The sequence below is a fragment of the Vidua chalybeata genome, chromosome 17 (genome assembly GCF_026979565.1).
Source record: "Vidua chalybeata isolate OUT-0048 chromosome 17, bVidCha1 merged haplotype, whole genome shotgun sequence".
In the NCBI taxonomy this organism is placed as follows: domain Eukaryota; kingdom Metazoa; phylum Chordata; class Aves; order Passeriformes; family Viduidae; genus Vidua; species Vidua chalybeata.
Genome location: NC_071546.1, coordinates 6635218 through 6653764, shown reverse-complemented (window position 1 = coordinate 6653764; position 18547 = coordinate 6635218). Strand labels below are relative to the sequence as shown.

At 37.1% G+C, this 18547-nt stretch overlaps 1 protein-coding gene across 9 annotated transcripts in view; it reads left to right on the top strand.

The window, feature by feature from the left end:
* The window catches only part of ZMYND8 (zinc finger MYND-type containing 8), a 49615-nt gene that overhangs the window by 25365 nt on the left and 5703 nt on the right, over positions 1–18547 (top strand). For 8 of the 9 annotated variants that reach the window (XR_008433933.1, XR_008433932.1, XM_053958966.1 and 5 more), the window contains exons 4-20: positions 730–948; positions 1831–1944; positions 2728–2820; positions 4097–4184; positions 4833–4888; positions 5345–5422; positions 6468–6583; positions 7630–8111; positions 8455–8595; positions 11281–11433; positions 12113–12616; positions 13413–13781; positions 15337–15527; positions 16069–16149; positions 17170–17248; positions 17749–17988; positions 18138–18295. Coding sequence is in view for 7 of the 9 variants with exons in the window: in XM_053958966.1 (XP_053814941.1) it covers positions 730–948; positions 1831–1944; positions 2728–2820; positions 4097–4184; positions 4833–4888; positions 5345–5422; positions 6468–6583; positions 7630–8111; positions 8455–8595; positions 11281–11433; positions 12113–12616; positions 13413–13781; positions 15337–15527; positions 16069–16149; positions 17170–17248; positions 17749–17988; positions 18138–18295 (3162 nt within the window). In the remaining 2 variants the exon portion in view is untranslated. The remainder of the gene's footprint in view (positions 1–729; positions 949–1830; positions 1945–2727; positions 2821–4096; positions 4185–4832; positions 4889–5344; positions 5423–6467; positions 6584–7629; positions 8112–8454; positions 8596–11280; positions 11434–12112; positions 12617–13412; positions 13782–15336; positions 15528–16068; positions 16150–17169; positions 17249–17748; positions 17989–18137; positions 18296–18547) is intronic. The other variant, XM_053958967.1, reaches the window with a different exon arrangement.

The following is an 18547-nucleotide window of genomic DNA, read 5'->3' as shown; positions in this document are numbered from 1 at the left end:
TGGCATCAGCTGTGTCATCTTTGAGCTGTCAGGCTCAAGGGAAAGGCCAGTTCCTGCAGGTTACAGAGTTAATACTGTTTTCTAGTGCAGGAAAACTGGTAGAGATGTGAGTCTCAAATTGTGATATGCATTTAGGTGGTGAATGAAATCTCTCCTGTAGTGGAGGTGGCTGCTCAGGATGTGAATTTGCTCCTTTGTCATCTTCTCTACAGTTTGCCTTATTAATCAAAATCAGCATTGGCTTGCTTCGTGGTACAAAGCTGTAAACTGCTGCAAACTGGCACAGATTTGCATGGTGTTCAACTCCTTGTTTCAGGACTAACCTCTTCAGTTGTCCCAGGTTTAGCCACCACTAAATATCTCAATATTTAGCTTGCACGGCCCCGTGAAATTCTGAATTTAGAGGGCCTAATAGCTTCTATAGCAATACTTCTTTCTTGAAGCTGAAAGTGTCTGCTGGCTCTTGTTGGATTGCATGTCTTGCACTCAATGCCCTCACTTGCCACAAAAAATTTATTTCTGGTCGTGAGTGCAAATTGTCATTCAGCATCTGAATAAGCAGTAAACTTCTTTATGAATGATTTTGTGCAATGACTAAGATACTGTGCTTGCATAAATGTTAATCAAACTCTGTAAATTGCTGTGTGCTTATATATTAATGAATATTATGATGTGAAAAAATGCAAATTTGTTTTGAAACCAAACCTGTTTTTCTTGCCTACATTTCAGTCAGAACTAAGACATGGTCCGTTTTACTATATGAAGCAGCCACTCACCACAGACCCTGTTGATGTTGTACCACAGGATGGACGGAATGATTTCTATTGCTGGGTTTGTCATCGGGAAGGCCAAGTCCTCTGCTGTGAACTCTGTCCTCGGGTTTATCATGCTAAGTGTCTGAAACTGACAGCCGAACCAGAGGGGGATTGGTTTTGCCCAGAATGTGAGGTTAGTTTGATATAAGGAGTGGATTTCTTTCTTGGTTTTGAGATTTAAGCAGTTTTTTCTGTGTTCTGAAATGTTTCTGGTTTATTCCTATTGCCTCTTGGTCACAGTACCAGAAAAACTTGTGCAGAAGAGGAGGCATCCATGGCTTTGCTTCACCACCTTTTCTCTGTGTGTTACCTGCCTTGTGTTTGCCTTCTTACCACGAGTCTCCAAATTCCTTTGTGTCTCCAGCTCTAGAGAAGCACCATTTCAAAGAGTGATGTCTTCATCAGGCACGAGTAATTCTGGAATCATTCTGAAGTTTTCACTAGTTTGATTTGTGCTTCTTCTTGTGGGCTGATCAGCTTTTCAACAGGGCAGAAAAAATGCACTATAGGGTCCACATAAACAAATGGGACATAAATAAATAAATAAACATAAATAAACACTTGTTACTGTGGAAGAATTTAATCATTCCTCTCCAGTGATTTCTGGGGAGAGAATACTTAGCATCCAAATATCTGTAATGAAAGCAAATTGGTTTATGGCATGTTTTTCTCTGATCACTTATTTTATTAGAGCCCAGGTGACCTCACTCTCTCGCATTGCTCTGAACCCACATTGTATTTGGGAATTTTATGTATTCACATATTCACTTTGTGTGATATTGAAGATGCTAGATAATTTTCCTCTCTTTTCCTTTTTTCTTCTTTTTTGACATCATACACAGGTGAAAACCCAGGTAAAACAGGCATCTGAAATACTTACATTTCATTTTCAGAAATGTTTTTTTTTCTTATAGAACAGCTATTGTATTTCATTTGACTGCTAGACTGTTTCAGTGGAGAATGATTTATCTAGAAATGTTTGCTGACAAAGTGTTTTTTTAATCTGAACTTTTAGAAAATCACAGTTGCAGAATGCATAGAAACACAGAGTAAAGCAATGACAATGCTCACCATCGAACAGCTATCATATCTACTGAAGTTTGCACTACAGAAAATGAAACAACCAGGGGTAAGGACATTTTGTTGTTTTCTTCTTTAAATACTTGGATCATGTGTTTGTCAGAATCTGGGGTTTACTTGCTTTAGTGGATGATGAATGTTTAGTTTATCAGATTGTCTGTGGCAGCTTCTGTTCTATCTGCCACCTGTCTAGCACAGACAGATTAGTTTAGGTTGTACAGACTGTTTTGGAGTGCATTTAAAATGTAGTTTTGTGATGTAACTTCTGGATGTATTTTCAGTAGGTGTTATGAAAGTACAATGTGCTTTTCCAGTGGAGGGTGGTGGTTTCTCACTCTCTGAAAGTGGACAATGCTGTATCAGACACAAAAGGGGAATGTGGAGACATGATCTCTTCCCAGTATATTTATATGGACAGCCCTAGGCACTGACACTGCATTATTGGTTGTATGTGTTGGAAATGTAGCTTATATCTATTATTAGCAAGTGTTCTTACCACAGAAGTTGGTTGTATCACATACTCCTAAAATGCTGAGGAAATTCCTTCAGTGTGTCTAAAACCTGTTCCATTGTGTGTTATAAATCACAACAGTGCCTTTTACAAATCCCCCAGTTTTTGTGATTTTTGCAATTCATCATGTCCAGCGTATGAAAAATCAGTTAAATGAGACCCTTTAGTTCCTGTTGTACTTCTATTAATTTATTACCTCACAACGTTTTATAATTACCTTTGAAGAATTTTGTCTGATAACACAGAAAATGAGTGAGTGTTGTGTAATTGATGAACCTGTTCAGTATTAGTAACCAGTGTGGTTATTTTCTCCCCTAACAGACAGAGCCATTTCAAAAGCCAGTTTCACTGGATCAACACCCAGATTATGCAGAATATATCTTTCATCCAATGGACCTTTGTACATTAGAGAAGGTTTGTATGAAGCTAGCTGAGGAAGGTCCTTGAGTTTGATTGCTATCTGTAACATTTCTAAAATGTTTGATGGCAGGGAGAGAGAAGTTTTTGAAATTATTTTGATGGTGGGATGGTTTCTTGGTTATTATGAAAGTCAGTTCATTTACAGCTTAAAACCAATCATATGTTAACTGAACTTCTCTGTTTTGTCTGAGCCAGTAAGAAATGTTCAGGAATAAATAGTGTGAAAAAGACAAGCCTACACTGCTGACTTCCTTCTATTAAATTCATCTGATTCCATGAATGATCTCCAGGAGAGACTTCTTAAAGCAGCATTTACATTTGATCATTATGTTGCATTATGTTTCCTTTGATCATTATGGATCACTGGTTCATTAATTAGGGACCATTTAATGTATATCCAGGCATCATTCCTGACTGATTTTACTGATCATTCAACAAAAACTGTAATCTCCACTGCACCTGAGGTGTAGAAGAACAAAGAAACAGTCAGGATAATGGAACTTTCATTCTCAGTTCAATAGTAATTTGAAAGTACATATAATGAAGAAATTCTCCATTGCTTAATGAAGAGTGAAGCATTGCAGAGCTTTGTTCTGTCAGGATGTGGTGAAGAGACAAGTTTTCATTCTCTGTGTTCTTACAGAGGAGGTTGATGTCTTTATGGTATAAAAAAACCACAGGACTGATTTTATTTAATCAAATTGCCTTACCCACTAGGTAGACTGTGATATCAAACATACTGTCTAATGTAATGTGACCAGTATTTTTTTGGGTCTTGTAAAAATTAAAACTGCTGTGGAATGATAATACATCAGTAGAAGAAACCAAAGACTTTTCTGCAGAAACATTGTGTTCCTAACTGTGTTAGGAAACATGTTTTTTTGGAAATGTTTGAGATGTTGATCTAAAGAATTCACTATTTAGATTTAATTTAGACAGTTCATACATTTTCAGGGCAGTCAAAAGGCACCTTGAATTTGAGAGATTCTTAAGTATTTAGAATCATAAGTCTGCAGTAAATAAATATCATAGAATCACAGACTGGTTTGGGTTGGAAGAGCCTTTAAAGCTCATCTCATCCCAGCTCCCTGCTGTGAACAAGGACACCTTCCACAGGACCAGGTTGCTCAGAGCTCTGTCCAGCCTGGCCTTGAACACCTCCAGGGGTCAGTTTTATTTATTGTATGACTGATAGGACACAACATTCAGGAAGAATGTCACTTTTTACTGATTTCTGTTTCCTGGTATATTCTTAATTTCTTCTTTACAGAATGTTAAAAAGAAAATGTACGGTTGCACTGAAGCATTTTTGGCTGATGCCAAATGGATTTTGCACAACTGCATTATTTACAATGGGGGTAGGTATTAATGTGTACTTACAGCCTCAGATATGAAACCTTGACATAGTTAAAGTCATAGAGCAATTTATAGACTTGTACACTGAAATTGTTAGTGTTAATGACTGTAGTGCCTAAAAACAACATTTTTTTTTAACAAGTGGCATAAATAAAACTGTAGGGCCAGATACAACCTGTGTTGCCACTTACTCATTCCATCTTGGAGAAGACATTTCAAATAAGGTAGAATCATAGAATGGTTTGGGTTCATAGGATCATTGAATGATTTGGACCTTAAATGACCTGATCCAATCCGCATCATTTATTTCCAACCCCCGAACTGCTGTAATGATTTGCATCATACAGCGCTTAATTGAGACATAATTGAGAAAATCATACAGCAAATCCCTCATTAAAAGAATGTCAGTGGTGGGAAGGCTGCAACAGGCTACAAAAAGGAGCATTTAAAGATTATTAAATGTTACATTGAGAAGAGAGTGCTGATGTTCTGCTTTTGCAAGCATGTAGTTAATGCATATGTTTTTACATAGTTTTTTTAGATCTTCTATTTTGTTTTTATGGATGACTTTTTATATGTGAAAACTGTTGATTTTATCATAGTTCTGCTACAATAATTTTCTTGGTTAAAGCATTTTATTGTTTCCTCAGGAAATCACAAATTGACACAAACAGCAAAAGTCATCATCAAAATCTGTGAGCATGAGGTATGAGAGCCCCAATTCAATTAATTGTTCTGTGTGTTTAGTGTTCCATGTCTTGTATTTGTGAGTGACTTAATACGTATTTTCCAAGATGTGTATTGCAGATTTATAGCTTTTGTAGGTTTCCTTACATTTAGGTATGCATGTCCATGGCCTACAGAATGGCATTTGGCAAAAGCGTTGCTAATGTCTCTTCCCCTAGGATATTCACTATTTATAATTAAGACTTGTGGGGAGGAGAAGGAAGAGGAGAAAGTGGATATATGGATTCTGCTCAAAGGCACCTGTCCTGTTAATGAATATTTGGAGCTGGAAAAAGAGACCCAACATCTTCTGATACATAGATATACTTTTTGTGATTCTTTTACTCTAACAATATGATTTTCTTCTGAATAAATGCAAATGATGACACTTTGGACTCTGTTTAATCTCTTCAATTATTTTGCTTTTTCTTTCCAGATGAATGAAATTGAAGTATGTCCGGAATGTTATTTAGCTGCTTGCCAAAAACGCGAGAATTGGTTTTGTGAGCCTTGTGTAAGTTAAGAATCATAGTAGTCTAGCTACTACATTAAACTAGCAGTTCTCATTTGACTGTTATCCCCTCTTTGTTTTAAACCCGTGGTGGTTACTGAGTCAAGGAAAGCTGCTGTAGTTCACCAAGCAGCTTGTGCTGGCATACCATCCTTGTGGAGTCAGACTGTCTCAAATTACTTAGCTGTAAGATTACAGGTTTTCACAAAAGGATTGCTCCAGTTGGAAATAATTGTAAGGACTGTCAGCAACCAGTTCAAAAGTTCTCTGTCCTCAAATATAAGGTAACTGCCTTGTGCCAGCAGTGCTCCTGTGTGGTACCTTCAGTGCTCGCAGAATTTCTGAAATGTGAATGCCTCTTTCTGCAGATGTGCATCATTTTAGACTTGCTTTTTCTTTCGTGATCTGTTGATAGGTTTTCTGTTTCCTGTTTAATACTGAACCGAATGTGGGAAGACACCTTCAGATTCTCAAGTAGAAGTGTGTAATCCATCAAGTTCTTTCTTGAACTGTCCTGGTTTCAGCTGGGATAAGGGTTCCTTTTCTTCTTAGCAGCTGGAACAATGCTGTGTTTTTGATTCAGTATGAGAATAATGTTGATGACACACTGATGTTTTGCTTGTTGCTAAGTAGTGCTTACCCTAAGTCAAGGACTTTTTAGTGTCTTATGATCTGCCAAGACACAAGCCTAAGTGAAAATTACAGCATTTCAAAGATTGGCTCTAGCCTAACTTAAGTTATGCTATATGTTTGGAGGGGACTAATAAAAAATAAATGAATAAAGAAATGCAATTACAAACATTTTAATCAAGATGTGTGAGGTTTTATGTTTAGCAAGTTTTTAAAACATAGTTTTATCATTTTGTCCTCTCGGGATTTATTTTGTTTATAGTAAAATGAAATCTTGTATTTGGCAAGTGCCTTGTGCACGTTGGATCTTTATTGAATCTAAGTAATACATACAATTTTTAAAAAATCATCTTTATTATCAGATTTGAAGGTAGTACTGCTTACATTTTCTAACTGTGTATTTTGCCTCTTCCTCTAGAGCAATCCCCACCCTTTGGTCTGGGCTAAACTCAAAGGCTTTCCATTCTGGCCTGCTAAAGCACTGAGGGATAAAGATGGGCAAGTTGATGCCCGTTTCTTTGGCCAACATGACAGGTGGGAGTTGAACAAATGGATGTCTTTGGCTGTACTTGAAAAATTCGTGTTGTAATTTTGTGTGCTTGCAAGTTTTTGGATCCTGTCTTTAGAACCTTGACCCTAACAAAAACTGTGTAATACTGTAGCAAACACAGTTTTAGTTCCTTACATGATTGTAAGATACCGACGTAATCTGGTGAGTACGCGGCTTAATCCCTGTGTCTGGTGTCGTGCTGGGGAGAACTGCAGTTCTTAGAGGTGGAAGAGACCAGTCAAGTCATTTATGTTGACTAAACATTATGGGAATATGTACACATCTGTAGGTTTAAAAAATACAGAAATATAACCTGTGTTGAAAATGCCAGTTCTGCTCTGAAGGGAGTTCTCTGTACTTGTGAATCCTCTGGTTTGATGGACACAGCCATGATGAATACAAGTTGATTTGTCATGAATTAGAAATACAAATCTATAATAACATGTGATGTAAAAAATTCAACTATACAGGGCCATGGAATAATTACGTCAAAGTTCCTGCTATATTAGGGTCTTGGGAGGCAGTTTCAGGGTCTGTTTCATTTAATGATAAATAATATCTGTCCAGTACTTGCTGATGGACCTTTTCCTGGCACTGAGGAATTTGGCCAACCTGGCATGGGGTGCAAAATGTTTCTAAGAGGGTGCTTGTGAAGTACTCATTTCCTTACCTGTTTTTTCCCATTTTTGTGCTATGACAGATAGACTGTTTAGCAATGGTTATCTTGCAGTTACATAGACTGTTCCAATTAGGAATATTTTGTCATTTGACCAGTGTTAAGTCATGGTTTGTTGCTACTAGGAAAAGTAAAATAAGCCAGGGATAATCCAAGGCATGCAATTTGCTTACTTACCAAAACTAAGCACTGAAATATTAAAAGAATATAATGATGGTTCTTTAAAATTATCTGAGCTATCCATATCTTTGTGATTAGGGAAAAATAAATTAGTATGTGCATAAAAGCTGGCAATGTCCATTCATGGTATGAAATGTAGTTATATTATATCTTATTTTTCTGTTTTATATCTAGGGCCTGGGTTCCAATAAATAATTGCTACCTCATGTCTAAAGAAATTCCTTTTTCTGTGAAAAAGACTAAAAGCATCTTCAATAGTGCAATGCAAGAAATGGAGGTTTATGTTGATAACATTCGTAGAAAATTTGGAGTATTTAATTATGCACCTTTCCGGACACCATATACTCCCAACAATCAATACCAAATGTTGTTAGACCCTGCAAACCCAGCTGCTGGAACTGCAAAGACAGACAAACAAGAGAAAATCAAGCTGAATTTTGATATGACAGCGTCACCCAAGATTCTGATGAGCAAGTCCATGCTGAGCAGTAGCACAGGTCGCAGGATTTCACTGACAGATATGCCACGGTCACCGATGAGTACAAACTCATCAGTTCACACTGGCTCTGATGTTGAACAGGATGCAGAGAAAAAAGCAACTTCCAGTCATTTTAGTGCCAGTGAAGAATCCATGGATTTCATTGAGAAAAATACAGGTAAAAAAAAAAAGGAGGTACAGGACTTGGGAAATGGGACTAGTTTTATTTCATGTACTTTTTAATGACAGGCTGTATTATGACTTGGTTTATGAAGAAATTTTAAAAAAAGAGATGCATTTAACTTTCAGTATCACAAATAAGAAAGAACAGTTTTTTCTGTCACCTTGAGAAGGAATGAATAATCTTGTAAAATGACTAAACCCATTCAGTTTAAATAGCAGGAAATAGTTGTAACTGTTAAAGTGAATGGAGAGTGGAAATAAATACAAAAACATTTAGAATGGTCATGAGTAGGTGTTCTGGTTTTAAATCTGTCTCTATTAATTTTGTACTTTTTCAGCTTCTCCAGCACCAACAAGAACAGGTCAAGCAGGGAGCTTGTCAGGCAGCCCCAAACCTTTCTCTCCTCAAGCATCAACGCCAATTTCTGCTAAGCAAGAAAGAACTTCCACGCCAGGAAGCATTCTGAATCTTAACCTTGGTTAGTTTTGATATTTGAAAACTTAATATTCTTACAGCTGAACAAATTATGGTGGTGTCAGTGCAGCATAATATGAACAAATGTGCTTGTATGTGGTTTTAAATGAGCAAAGGTCTTTAAATGAGGCACACATGTAATTATTGTTTTATCAGATTTACTGGGTTTTTTATCTTGTAAAAGAAAGTTTCCGTTAATGTTTCTTGTTGATGAAAGGAAGTAGTTAAAGGATAATTTTTTTCTTAGCTGAACTGTAAAAATGAATGTGTCTAAACAGTAGGTAAGTTTCTGAAGGTTGTAATTACATGAACATTGCTGCTCTTCACCACTCAGTCTCTCTCAAGTGAACTGCTGGCAAGGTTTTCTTGTGATCTTTAGGATTTAGGATTTACTAGGGCTTCTCTCTTGCTGCCTTCACATCACCTCCTCACTGACCATCCCTCTCTAGGGAGATAGATGGATGAAAGGAATTAGCAGAATTCTTGAAGTCTTGAACTCCCTAGAAGTAAATTTTGGGATTGTGGAATTTTGAAAGATGGAGTAGGTAAGTACTAAGTTGGTAAAATAGTCCTGCAAGCCAAACATGTAAATCAGTTTTCTCAGTCATGCTTTGTTCCTGTGAATGTTCTGATTCAGTTCTGGTTGCTTTTTACCTCCATGTGCTATTCCACAGAGAACCAGGATTTTGCCCCTTTGGTGTTAGGTATTTCAGGAAGGCTTAAATTCAAATAATGAATTCATGTCTTCAGTGCCTTATGGATATTCTGGATACAAGCTCACAAGTCTATTTTTCAGTGGGTCATATGTGTGGACATAATTGTAGAATTAACTTCTTTTGCTGCACTGCAGCTGTTTGTCACCTCATCTGAGGCGACAATGCATTTGGAAAAACATTAAGAAATACATAGTGCTGCAGTTGTTTGAGCCACAGATGGGAGACATCAGCTGGAACACTTTGAATAAATAGCATAGATTGGAAAATCTGATGTTATGGTCCACAAGTAATGCCATAAAAGAAGTGCTTGTATGCTCTCAAGTAGAATATCTGGGGTTTTTTTCAGGTTTAGGGGAATTTCCTTTATTAAATATACTTTTTGGTGGTGAAAGTGAATAACCCTTCTTCATTTAATAGTGTCAGCTGTGCCAGACGTGTTCTTCTGTGGATGTTAGAATTTTTCCAGTATAACTCATTGTGTTTCATTGTTATATGTGATGTGAACAGAGTTTCTCTGCAAAAACAAAAGTGAGAGTCCAGAAAACAAAGACACATTATATCTTCAGAAGAGTGCTAGCAGGATTTTGTGGTCTGCAATTCAGCAAAAAGGAAGGGAAAATAACAGAAATTAACCATCTGTTGCTACTGGCAGACTTGCTAATTTGAAAAATGGAGGTGTGAATGAGCAAGACATACAGGGATTTTGGGGGGAAAAAAAAAAGTGTGTCCGATAGTATAGGACCTGCCCTTGGATAACAGAGGCAGGAAACAACAGAATGTACCTTGATACGAAATTTAAACTTATAGAGAATGTCTGGTCAGAGGAGTCATTGTTCAGGCCTTTGTATTTATTTCACTTTTCTCTAAGTTGTACCTCAACAGAAAATATTTTGTAAATATATATATATATATATATATATATATATATATATATGTATGTATGTATAGTAAAATAAGGCAACACTGTGTCATATTTAACTGCTCTGAATGAAACTTGAAAATAAAGCACAAATGCACATTGTGCCAGTGTTACCTCTTGCCTTCTCCGTGGCCTCTGGTTTTTCTCAGCTTATGGCATTGGTTCTTCTGATCCTACCACAAGCCAGATAAAGGAACTGAATTGATCAAACATCCTTCTCTTCCTTTTTTTACCCCTTCTTCATGGGTGCTTTCTCTTTCCCCAACTAACTGCAGCTGGTTTAGTGCCCTGAGCACTGATGGAATGTCAGCACTCCTAGCAAAGGGTAAAGGATAGGACTGTGCTATGCAAATACAGCCTCTGCAATGGGAAAATTGAAGCAAACATGTGAAACTTAATTGCTAAGATAATTTTACCCATAGCACTGTAGTGTGTATTCTTTGCAGACATTTGTGTAGTGTGTATTCTTTGCACACAGATGTGTGTGAAAATTCTCTATGCGTAGATGAAAATTCAAGATTTTGCTGACATATATTGAGAAATGTGTTATTCTGTCTTGAATTTACTAATTTATTTTATCAATTTACTAATTTATTTTACTAAATAATCCACATTTTTATATGTATTCTCATGACCTAAGTTTTGGATTTTAAATGATGACTATAAAGACTTTGTGTCTTATACTATTATGAAGATATTATTTCTATTTAATTTTCTCTGTGATGGTAGTACTCCTAGTAGTAAATAACAGCAGTAGTTTGGTTGAGGTGCTGTCAGACAGCTTTACAAACCTGAATGGGGATTTCTTGATAAATTCACATTGATGGAGAAAATGTCCCCATAATTGATGCATATGTTTTGTGTGTGAAGAGAGGAAGAATCCATTTTTGTAGTAAAGTGATTTTAGAGTTACTATTTAGCCCACAGTTACAAAAAAAAGTGACGTATGTTTCAGATTGTCTGCATTGCTCTTTGGTGAAGCGTGTTTTATCTGGATAGCCATCTCGGTTCTTTGTGTAAAATCTTCTTTCTCAGTTTGTGTTTGTTTTTGCAGATCGTAGCAAGGCCGAGATGGATCTGAAGGAGCTGAGCGAGTCAGTGCAGCAGCAGAGCACCCCTGTGCAGCTCATCTCTCCCAAGCGCCAGATCCGCAGCCGGTTCCAGCTCAACCTTGACAAGACCATCGAGAGCTGTAAAGCACAACTGGGTGAGTGTCCCTCAAGAACATCAGAAGGATACACTTGCATTGGAGGCCAAATAAGTTTTTGGATAGTAAAACCATAAATATTTTGCTTTAGAACAAGAGTAGAGAATATTCAAACACTTTGAGGCGAGTAGAATGCACTGAACTAGTTTGCTTTAAAACACAATGAGATCTGATGCTTGAAATTTTTGTTTCATCTTTTAACCTGTTTTTGTACCATTCTGATGTAGATAATATGAGAGGATTATAGTCTTACCTGCTTTGTATGGTGAAAAATTGGAGAATTTTGCCTAAATTCTGTCAGTTGCACAAAGTAGAATGAATGTAAGTAACTAACTATAATCAGGTGAATAGTGTTCCTGATTTTTAAAGTGGCTTCTTGTGGATAAAAATAATTCATTTTTGTATTTGCCAGCATTGGGTCCTGAGTTAACAAAAGACCTTGCAGGTAGTAGGAAAAAGCAGTGAAAGGAGGACCATTGAAAGAAATAAAAATATTAATTGGAGTATGTAGAAGTTCATTCTTATACATTATGGTGCTGGGATAGGGCATTAAGCTTTGTAGTTTAAGCACTGACAGTTAAGGTAATGTGTACACTTTGTTCCAGTATATAGAGTATTTTCTTGGTAATGTCAGTCAGTCTGATGTCAGCATGGAATGTACTTTCCTTCCCACAATTAGGAATAAATGAAATATCTGAAGCTGTTTATACTGCAGTAGAACACAGTGACTCTGAAGATTCTGAAAAATCTGATACCAGTGACAGTGAATATAGTGATGAGGATCAGAAATCAAAGAATGATCAAGAGGATGGTGAGGACAAGGAAGGTGCAAGAAGTGACAAAGAATCATTGAGCTTGAAAAAAAAACCTAAGCCTCCAGCACAGAATGAAGACAAGGAGGAACTGAAAAGCACAAGTCCAGAATTGGAGAAAACAGAAGAACCGGTCAAGGAAAAGGCTGTTTCAGACACTGAAAAAGAATTTTCTGAAAAGGGAAAGAGTTTACAGCATCCTGCAAAAGAAAAGCTGAAAGGTAAAGATGAAACAGACTCTCCAACTGTGCATCTAGGACTGGACTCTGATTCTGAGAGTGAACTTGTCATCGATCTGGGAGATGATCATTGTGCTCGTGAAGGAAGGAAAAACAAGAAAGAATCTAAAGAATCTTCTCCTAAACAAGATGGTAGGATGAAATTATTTCCTTTTGTTTCCCCTCTGTTCTATAGGGCGGTTACCAAAGGTAGAATTGCCACCTTTATTTTTGCATTAGGATAAAAATATCTGTATTAAAACAATTTTTAGGAGTGATTGTTCATCCTTTGTGACTATGAGAAAAGTTTTCAGTGCCCATTGTAGTTTCTGGTTTAAACAAAATTAGTTTTACTGTTTCCTTTCAGCAGAGTTGGAACCATGAATATCCATAATTTTTGCTGGGCAGGACCCAGCACTTGGCCTTATTGAACCTGATTAAGTTGTCCCAGGCTGTTGATTCAATCTATCAAAATCTTTGCAGAGCCTTCCTGCCCTTGAGCAGATCAGCACTCTTGCCCAATGTGGTGTCATCTGCATTTGATTGTCAGTGTCAGTTCACTGTTGTTTAGAAAGTTTATAGTTTCTTCAGTTACTGCTCAGATATTAATCCTTGAGAATTTTTCTCCTGAAGGAAATTGGGATGACAGGTGAAAATGGTAAGGCAGAAAACACCCTAACAAGTGCTAACCTCTCACGTATCTTTTGAATGAGGTCAGGCTGGTTTTTCTTGGTTTTGTATTTCTTGTTTTGCTTAGTTACTGATGCATCTGAATTGCCACCACCTTCAACTAGACTGAAATTACTTTACTTGTAGAATATTGATTACTTTTGAGGAAAACAATTCAAAGCAGACTGGAAGGTATATATAGCTGTTCCAAAAACTAGATGGAATATTAAGAATCAGATGTGTTGGTGAAAAGCTGGCATAACATTTTACGTTTGTTCAGTTGTAGGTAAAACTCCTCCTTCCTCCAGTGCAAGCACCCAGCCTCTACCAGAAACTCCAGTGCTCACCCGCTCCGCATCGCAGACCCCCCCAGCTGGTGTGACAGCCACCACCAGTGCTGCCTCTACTGTCAGTGCTCCCTCTGCTGCCACAGGGAGCCCTGTGAAAAAGCAGAGGCCTCTGCTGCCCAAGGAAACCGCCCCTGCTGTGCAGAGGGTGGTGTGGAATTCTTCAAATAAATTCCAGACTTCTTCTCAGAAGTGGCACATGCAGAAGGTACAGAGGCAGCAGCAGCAGAGCCAGCAGTCTCAGTCACAGCAGCCTCAGTCCTCTCAGGGGACGAGATATCAGACAAGACAAGCAGTTAAAGGTACCCACTTTTCTAACTCAAATGTGCCTGTGGTGCCAGAATTCCCCAGTAGTGATCCCTGTGCTCCAAGGGTGCCCAGCCAGGAGTTCTTCTGTATAAACAAAATCTCAAAGTGTGCTACTCTGATAAGTGTCTTTAGTAAAAAAGTTACTCACTATACTTGCTCTTTCTGGTGTGTATTTAGAGTCATGTTGTCTTATTTTAATGACAAAAAAATTGTGTGTCTGTATAAATATTTTTGCTTTTCATAGCCATAAAAGATTTGGAAGGGTGAACTGAATAATTTTCTGGATCATGTGCTAAAATCATTTACATGTTTACCAATGTCACCTCAGTATCTACAAATTGTTTCCAGTTTTATCTGACAAGCAGCAGATCTGAAGGGTTTTTCAGAGTATAATTTGACAACAATGAAATTACCCAGGCTCCAGGATTTGTCTTTGAAATCCCTGTTGTTTAACAAGACTTTGATGCTAGTTTACTGAGCAAACACCCCTGGCATTTCAGAATGTTTTCACAACTGTTTTCTCACCATCCCTTTGCTGGAGCCTTCACCAATAGCTGGCACAGGGTAACACAAGCCTGTGCTGCTGTTGCTTCTGTTCACTTAACAGCAACTTTATGTAAATCAGCTCCTCTTGTCATTTCAAGTTAATAAACTGAAATGTTTACTGCTGTGCCTGATGAGGAGACATTCTCCACTCTGCTGACACCACTGGCACGCAGGTGATCTTGTAGAGGAGAGAGGTTTGGGTGATGGTTCACATACAGATATTTAGAGGCTCATTTCTCTGGTCCCAAACTGCTTTTGTTTCTGTCATTTAAGCTGTGTTGAGGAAGTGGTATCCTTCTGCTTGTAGACTGCACAAATTGATACAGAAATATGCAATGAGGAAAAATAAATGTGAAAATTGGAAAAGTTAAATGCAAAACTTTTAATAGAATCATGCTTTAATATATACCTTAATTGTATGGGCTGAACTTTGTGTTCAGCCCACGAGTTTGTTTTCTCAATATTGTTTACTATTAAGCACATCATGGCAATGTTCCATCTTAGATTTCCAGACTATAATATTTATCATGTGAGAACTGTAAAATCCATAGACTTCTTATATACTGAATTGGCATAAACAGAAATATAGTACATAAAGATGAATAAATTGTTTATTGCAGCAATTCCACTACTGAGGAAATTGGCAATGAAGACATCTTTTATAATACAAATCAGTAAAAATAGCTTGAAAAGTTTTAGTCTTTAAAAAAATACTCCAACAGGTAAGTCATTAGAACTGAGGGAGACTTCTGCTCTGGCCAGTCTAAAATGATGATAAGTTTTAAAGTTATATTTACTTCATTACCTCTAAGCCTTACAATTATGTACAAGTTCAGTGGCTGAGTAATGTTTAATTAATCGTTAGATGGCACCATTGTATAAATAATACAAATCTGAAATGGTTACTTGCACACAGTTTAGTTAGATATTGAAGGTAGAAATTTGCCTGTTGTTATCATAGATCCTTGTGTGATTAATCCCCTCAATGTTCTCTTTTCTTAGCTGTGCAGCAAAAAGAGATCACCCAGAGCACTTCCACATCCACTATAACCTTGGTCACAAGCACTCAGCCTATTTCCATGGTTACCAGCTCTGGATCTGCAAGCACACTTTCTTCTTCACTCAACACAGACTTGCCAATTGCAACAGCTTCAGCTGATGTGGCTGCAGATATTGCTAAATATACCAGCAAAGTAAGTTCTGGAGGAAGGTTTTAATGAAGTTGTACCTTTCTTTTAAAACACCCTGTAGTTTCATCAGGTGGGAACTTGTCATAAATGTGTGTTCAGGCATGAAACAGATGCTAAGTTGTTCAAGAGAAGTGCTGTTGTACTGGTCTCATCATAGTGACAGTGAGGGAAGGGATGTGAGCTTTCCATACTCTCTTAGATACTTAGATTAAAAAAAATCAATGAATACTATATATTCTTGCATTGAGTTTCTTCCCCAAGTTCATAGTTATATAATTTTTGTTTATAAATTATATCAATAGCAATTTCTTAGAAAAGTAGAAGGTCAAGCAATTCACCTGTTCAGGACACTTAAAAATCAGAATCCTGGTTGAAATTGTTATGCTCTACCTTCTAAATAAATAGAACCAGGTAAATGTCATATATTTAGAGAGAGAGAAGGGTAGCAATATAGGTTCCCAGTAGAGGGATTGAAAGAAAACCAAAGTGGAATTCTATTAAAAAAATATATATAAAATAAGTTTTTTTTCTTTTTGTCTTTCAGATGATGGATGCCATCAAAGGAACAATGACTGAAATATATAATGATCTTTCAAAAAATACTACTGGAAGTACAATAGCTGAGGTTAGTGTAAGATTTAAAAAACAACTTCTATTTTAAGTCTGAAAAATGTAAATTAGTGTTTATATATACATATGAATGTGCCACATAACTTTATCTACAAAGTATTATATATGGAGATTGTCAAGAGATTACTTCTGAAACAGCAGAGGAATTAGTTATGATTAGAGTGGTGGAAAAAAACACTGAAAAAATACCAGGTGGGCTCTGTAAGACAAGCATTAAGCCATCAAGCCCAGGTCCTTCAATCTTCTGTCAAGAATTTGCCACCTTTATTAAAATCAGAAATGAAGTTGGTTTTTTGAAAATATTTTTTTTAAAACTGTGTAGTGCAGTAGCTTATTACAACCATAGTTTTTAATACTTTTTTAAAATACTTCGAACACTTTGCATTTTTAATGAAATTCTATATATTGCTTTTAATGTTCTGTAAGGGTAGGACTTAGAATCTAAGGAGTTTTTTTAACCTGGGAAAAAGCAGATTAAGCAGTGCAAACGAAGTATGAATGGGAACAAATAAAGCTCAAAGTGTGATGATTTGTTTACTTGCTTTAACCAAAATAAGGAAGTCAAAGTTTTGAGCAAAAATATTTGTATTCCTGATCCACAATGAATTGATAATCTCGCTTTTCTAAGCCTCATCTATTTAAAATAAAAGAAATGAAATGTCATGCTAATAAATGCAAACAGCACTGAGGATTAGGTTCTTGATTCCAGTCAGAAATTTGAGATGTGACAGTTTCAGAGGAATCAAGTTTAACAGAAGTTAATGTAAGTTTAACAGAAGTTTTTTTGTCTTCAAAGAATCCTGTGCTCTTTATGGTGAGCAAATCTAGCAAACGGATATTTAGACTACTTCACACTTTGGTTTGGGGTTTACTCTGGTCTTGTCTTCATGTTAATATGAAGGAGCCCTGACATGAACAATGGCTCATTGCTTTGGGCATGGTTTTTATACAATAATTATGTATTACACATCATGCCCTGTTTGTTATTACTAACTATTAAATTTTTAATATTTAGATTCGGCGTTTGAGGATTGAGATAGAAAAGCTTCAATGGTTACATCAACAGGAACTTTCAGAAATGAAACATAATCTAGGTATGAAAATGACAGTCCAAAACAGTGTCAGGTATTGTCCTACATGGAAAATGGAAATGCTTTTAGTATGTGTTACCTTCATCACATTGTCCCTCTTGGAACTAACACTAACAAATGAGATGAGAGAAGAGATGGAATCCTCTGTATTTTCTGAATTTGAAGCAGAATAAAGTTTGGGCTTGCAAAGACAAAGCATGTTAGCAGCAACTGCATATGTCCTTTTTGTGCTTATGCTGTATTCTGGTCCTTTGTGGGGCATCTAGAACTAAAGTGTTAAACAAATGGAAGGTAATGGTTAAAAATCATGGTGCCAGAATAAGAAAAGAAGATGGAAGACTTGCATTTGTTGAGTAGGTATGAAACAGATGCCCAAACTCAGGGACTACCTTGACTGCTAGTTTTAATTTCATGTTATCTTTAAGCTTATGAATATTACTGTTTTGCTCCTTGCTGTTGGGGAGTGCAAAATGCAAACCCATCTTTCTCTGGATTTTGAGTAGAGCTGACAATGGCTGAAATGCGTCAGAGCCTGGAACAGGAACGAGATCGTTTGATTGCTGAGGTGAAGAAGCAGCTGGAACTGGAAAAGCAACAAGCAGTGGATGAGACCAAGAAGAAGCAATGGTGTGCCAACTGCAAGAAAGAGGCCATCTTTTATTGCTGTTGGAATACCAGCTACTGTGACTACCCCTGCCAACAAGCTCACTGGCCTGAGCATATGAAATCTTGCACACAGTCAGGTAATGGTGCCTCTTACACAGCTGGCGGGGGGTTTGAGTGGTTGGATCCACAGTGACTCAGTTCTTCATGTGCAGATGTGACTCTGAGCAAGGACTGTGGACTGGCTCTCTTGAGTAGTGGCCTCATTCTCTTTTTTCCTTGATTTTAGCTACTGCGACACAGCAAGAAGCAGATACTGAAATTAGCACAGAAACACTAAATAAATCCTCCCAGCCCAGTTCAAGCGTGCAGTCTACACCCACAGAAACAGCCAGCACTCCTAAGGAAAAGGAAGGTTCAGCTGATAAAAGCAAAGAGAGTGTTACAGTGAGTATCATCACTTCAAACAAAAATAATGTGTAAGATTTCTCTGAAACCTACCCCTAAAGGCTTCCCTGGATAAGCCAGGAATTTATAACCATTTGTATAATTTCAAAGAGTGCATTTTGGGGAGTGATAGGGAGTTGTGGTTTTTGTTCTTCATCTTGTAAAAGAACCTCATTCTGTCCTTTGGGAACACCCTTTCCCCTTCATTTATTCCCAAAAAAAAACTTGTGTTGGCTTGACTGATCCTTCCAG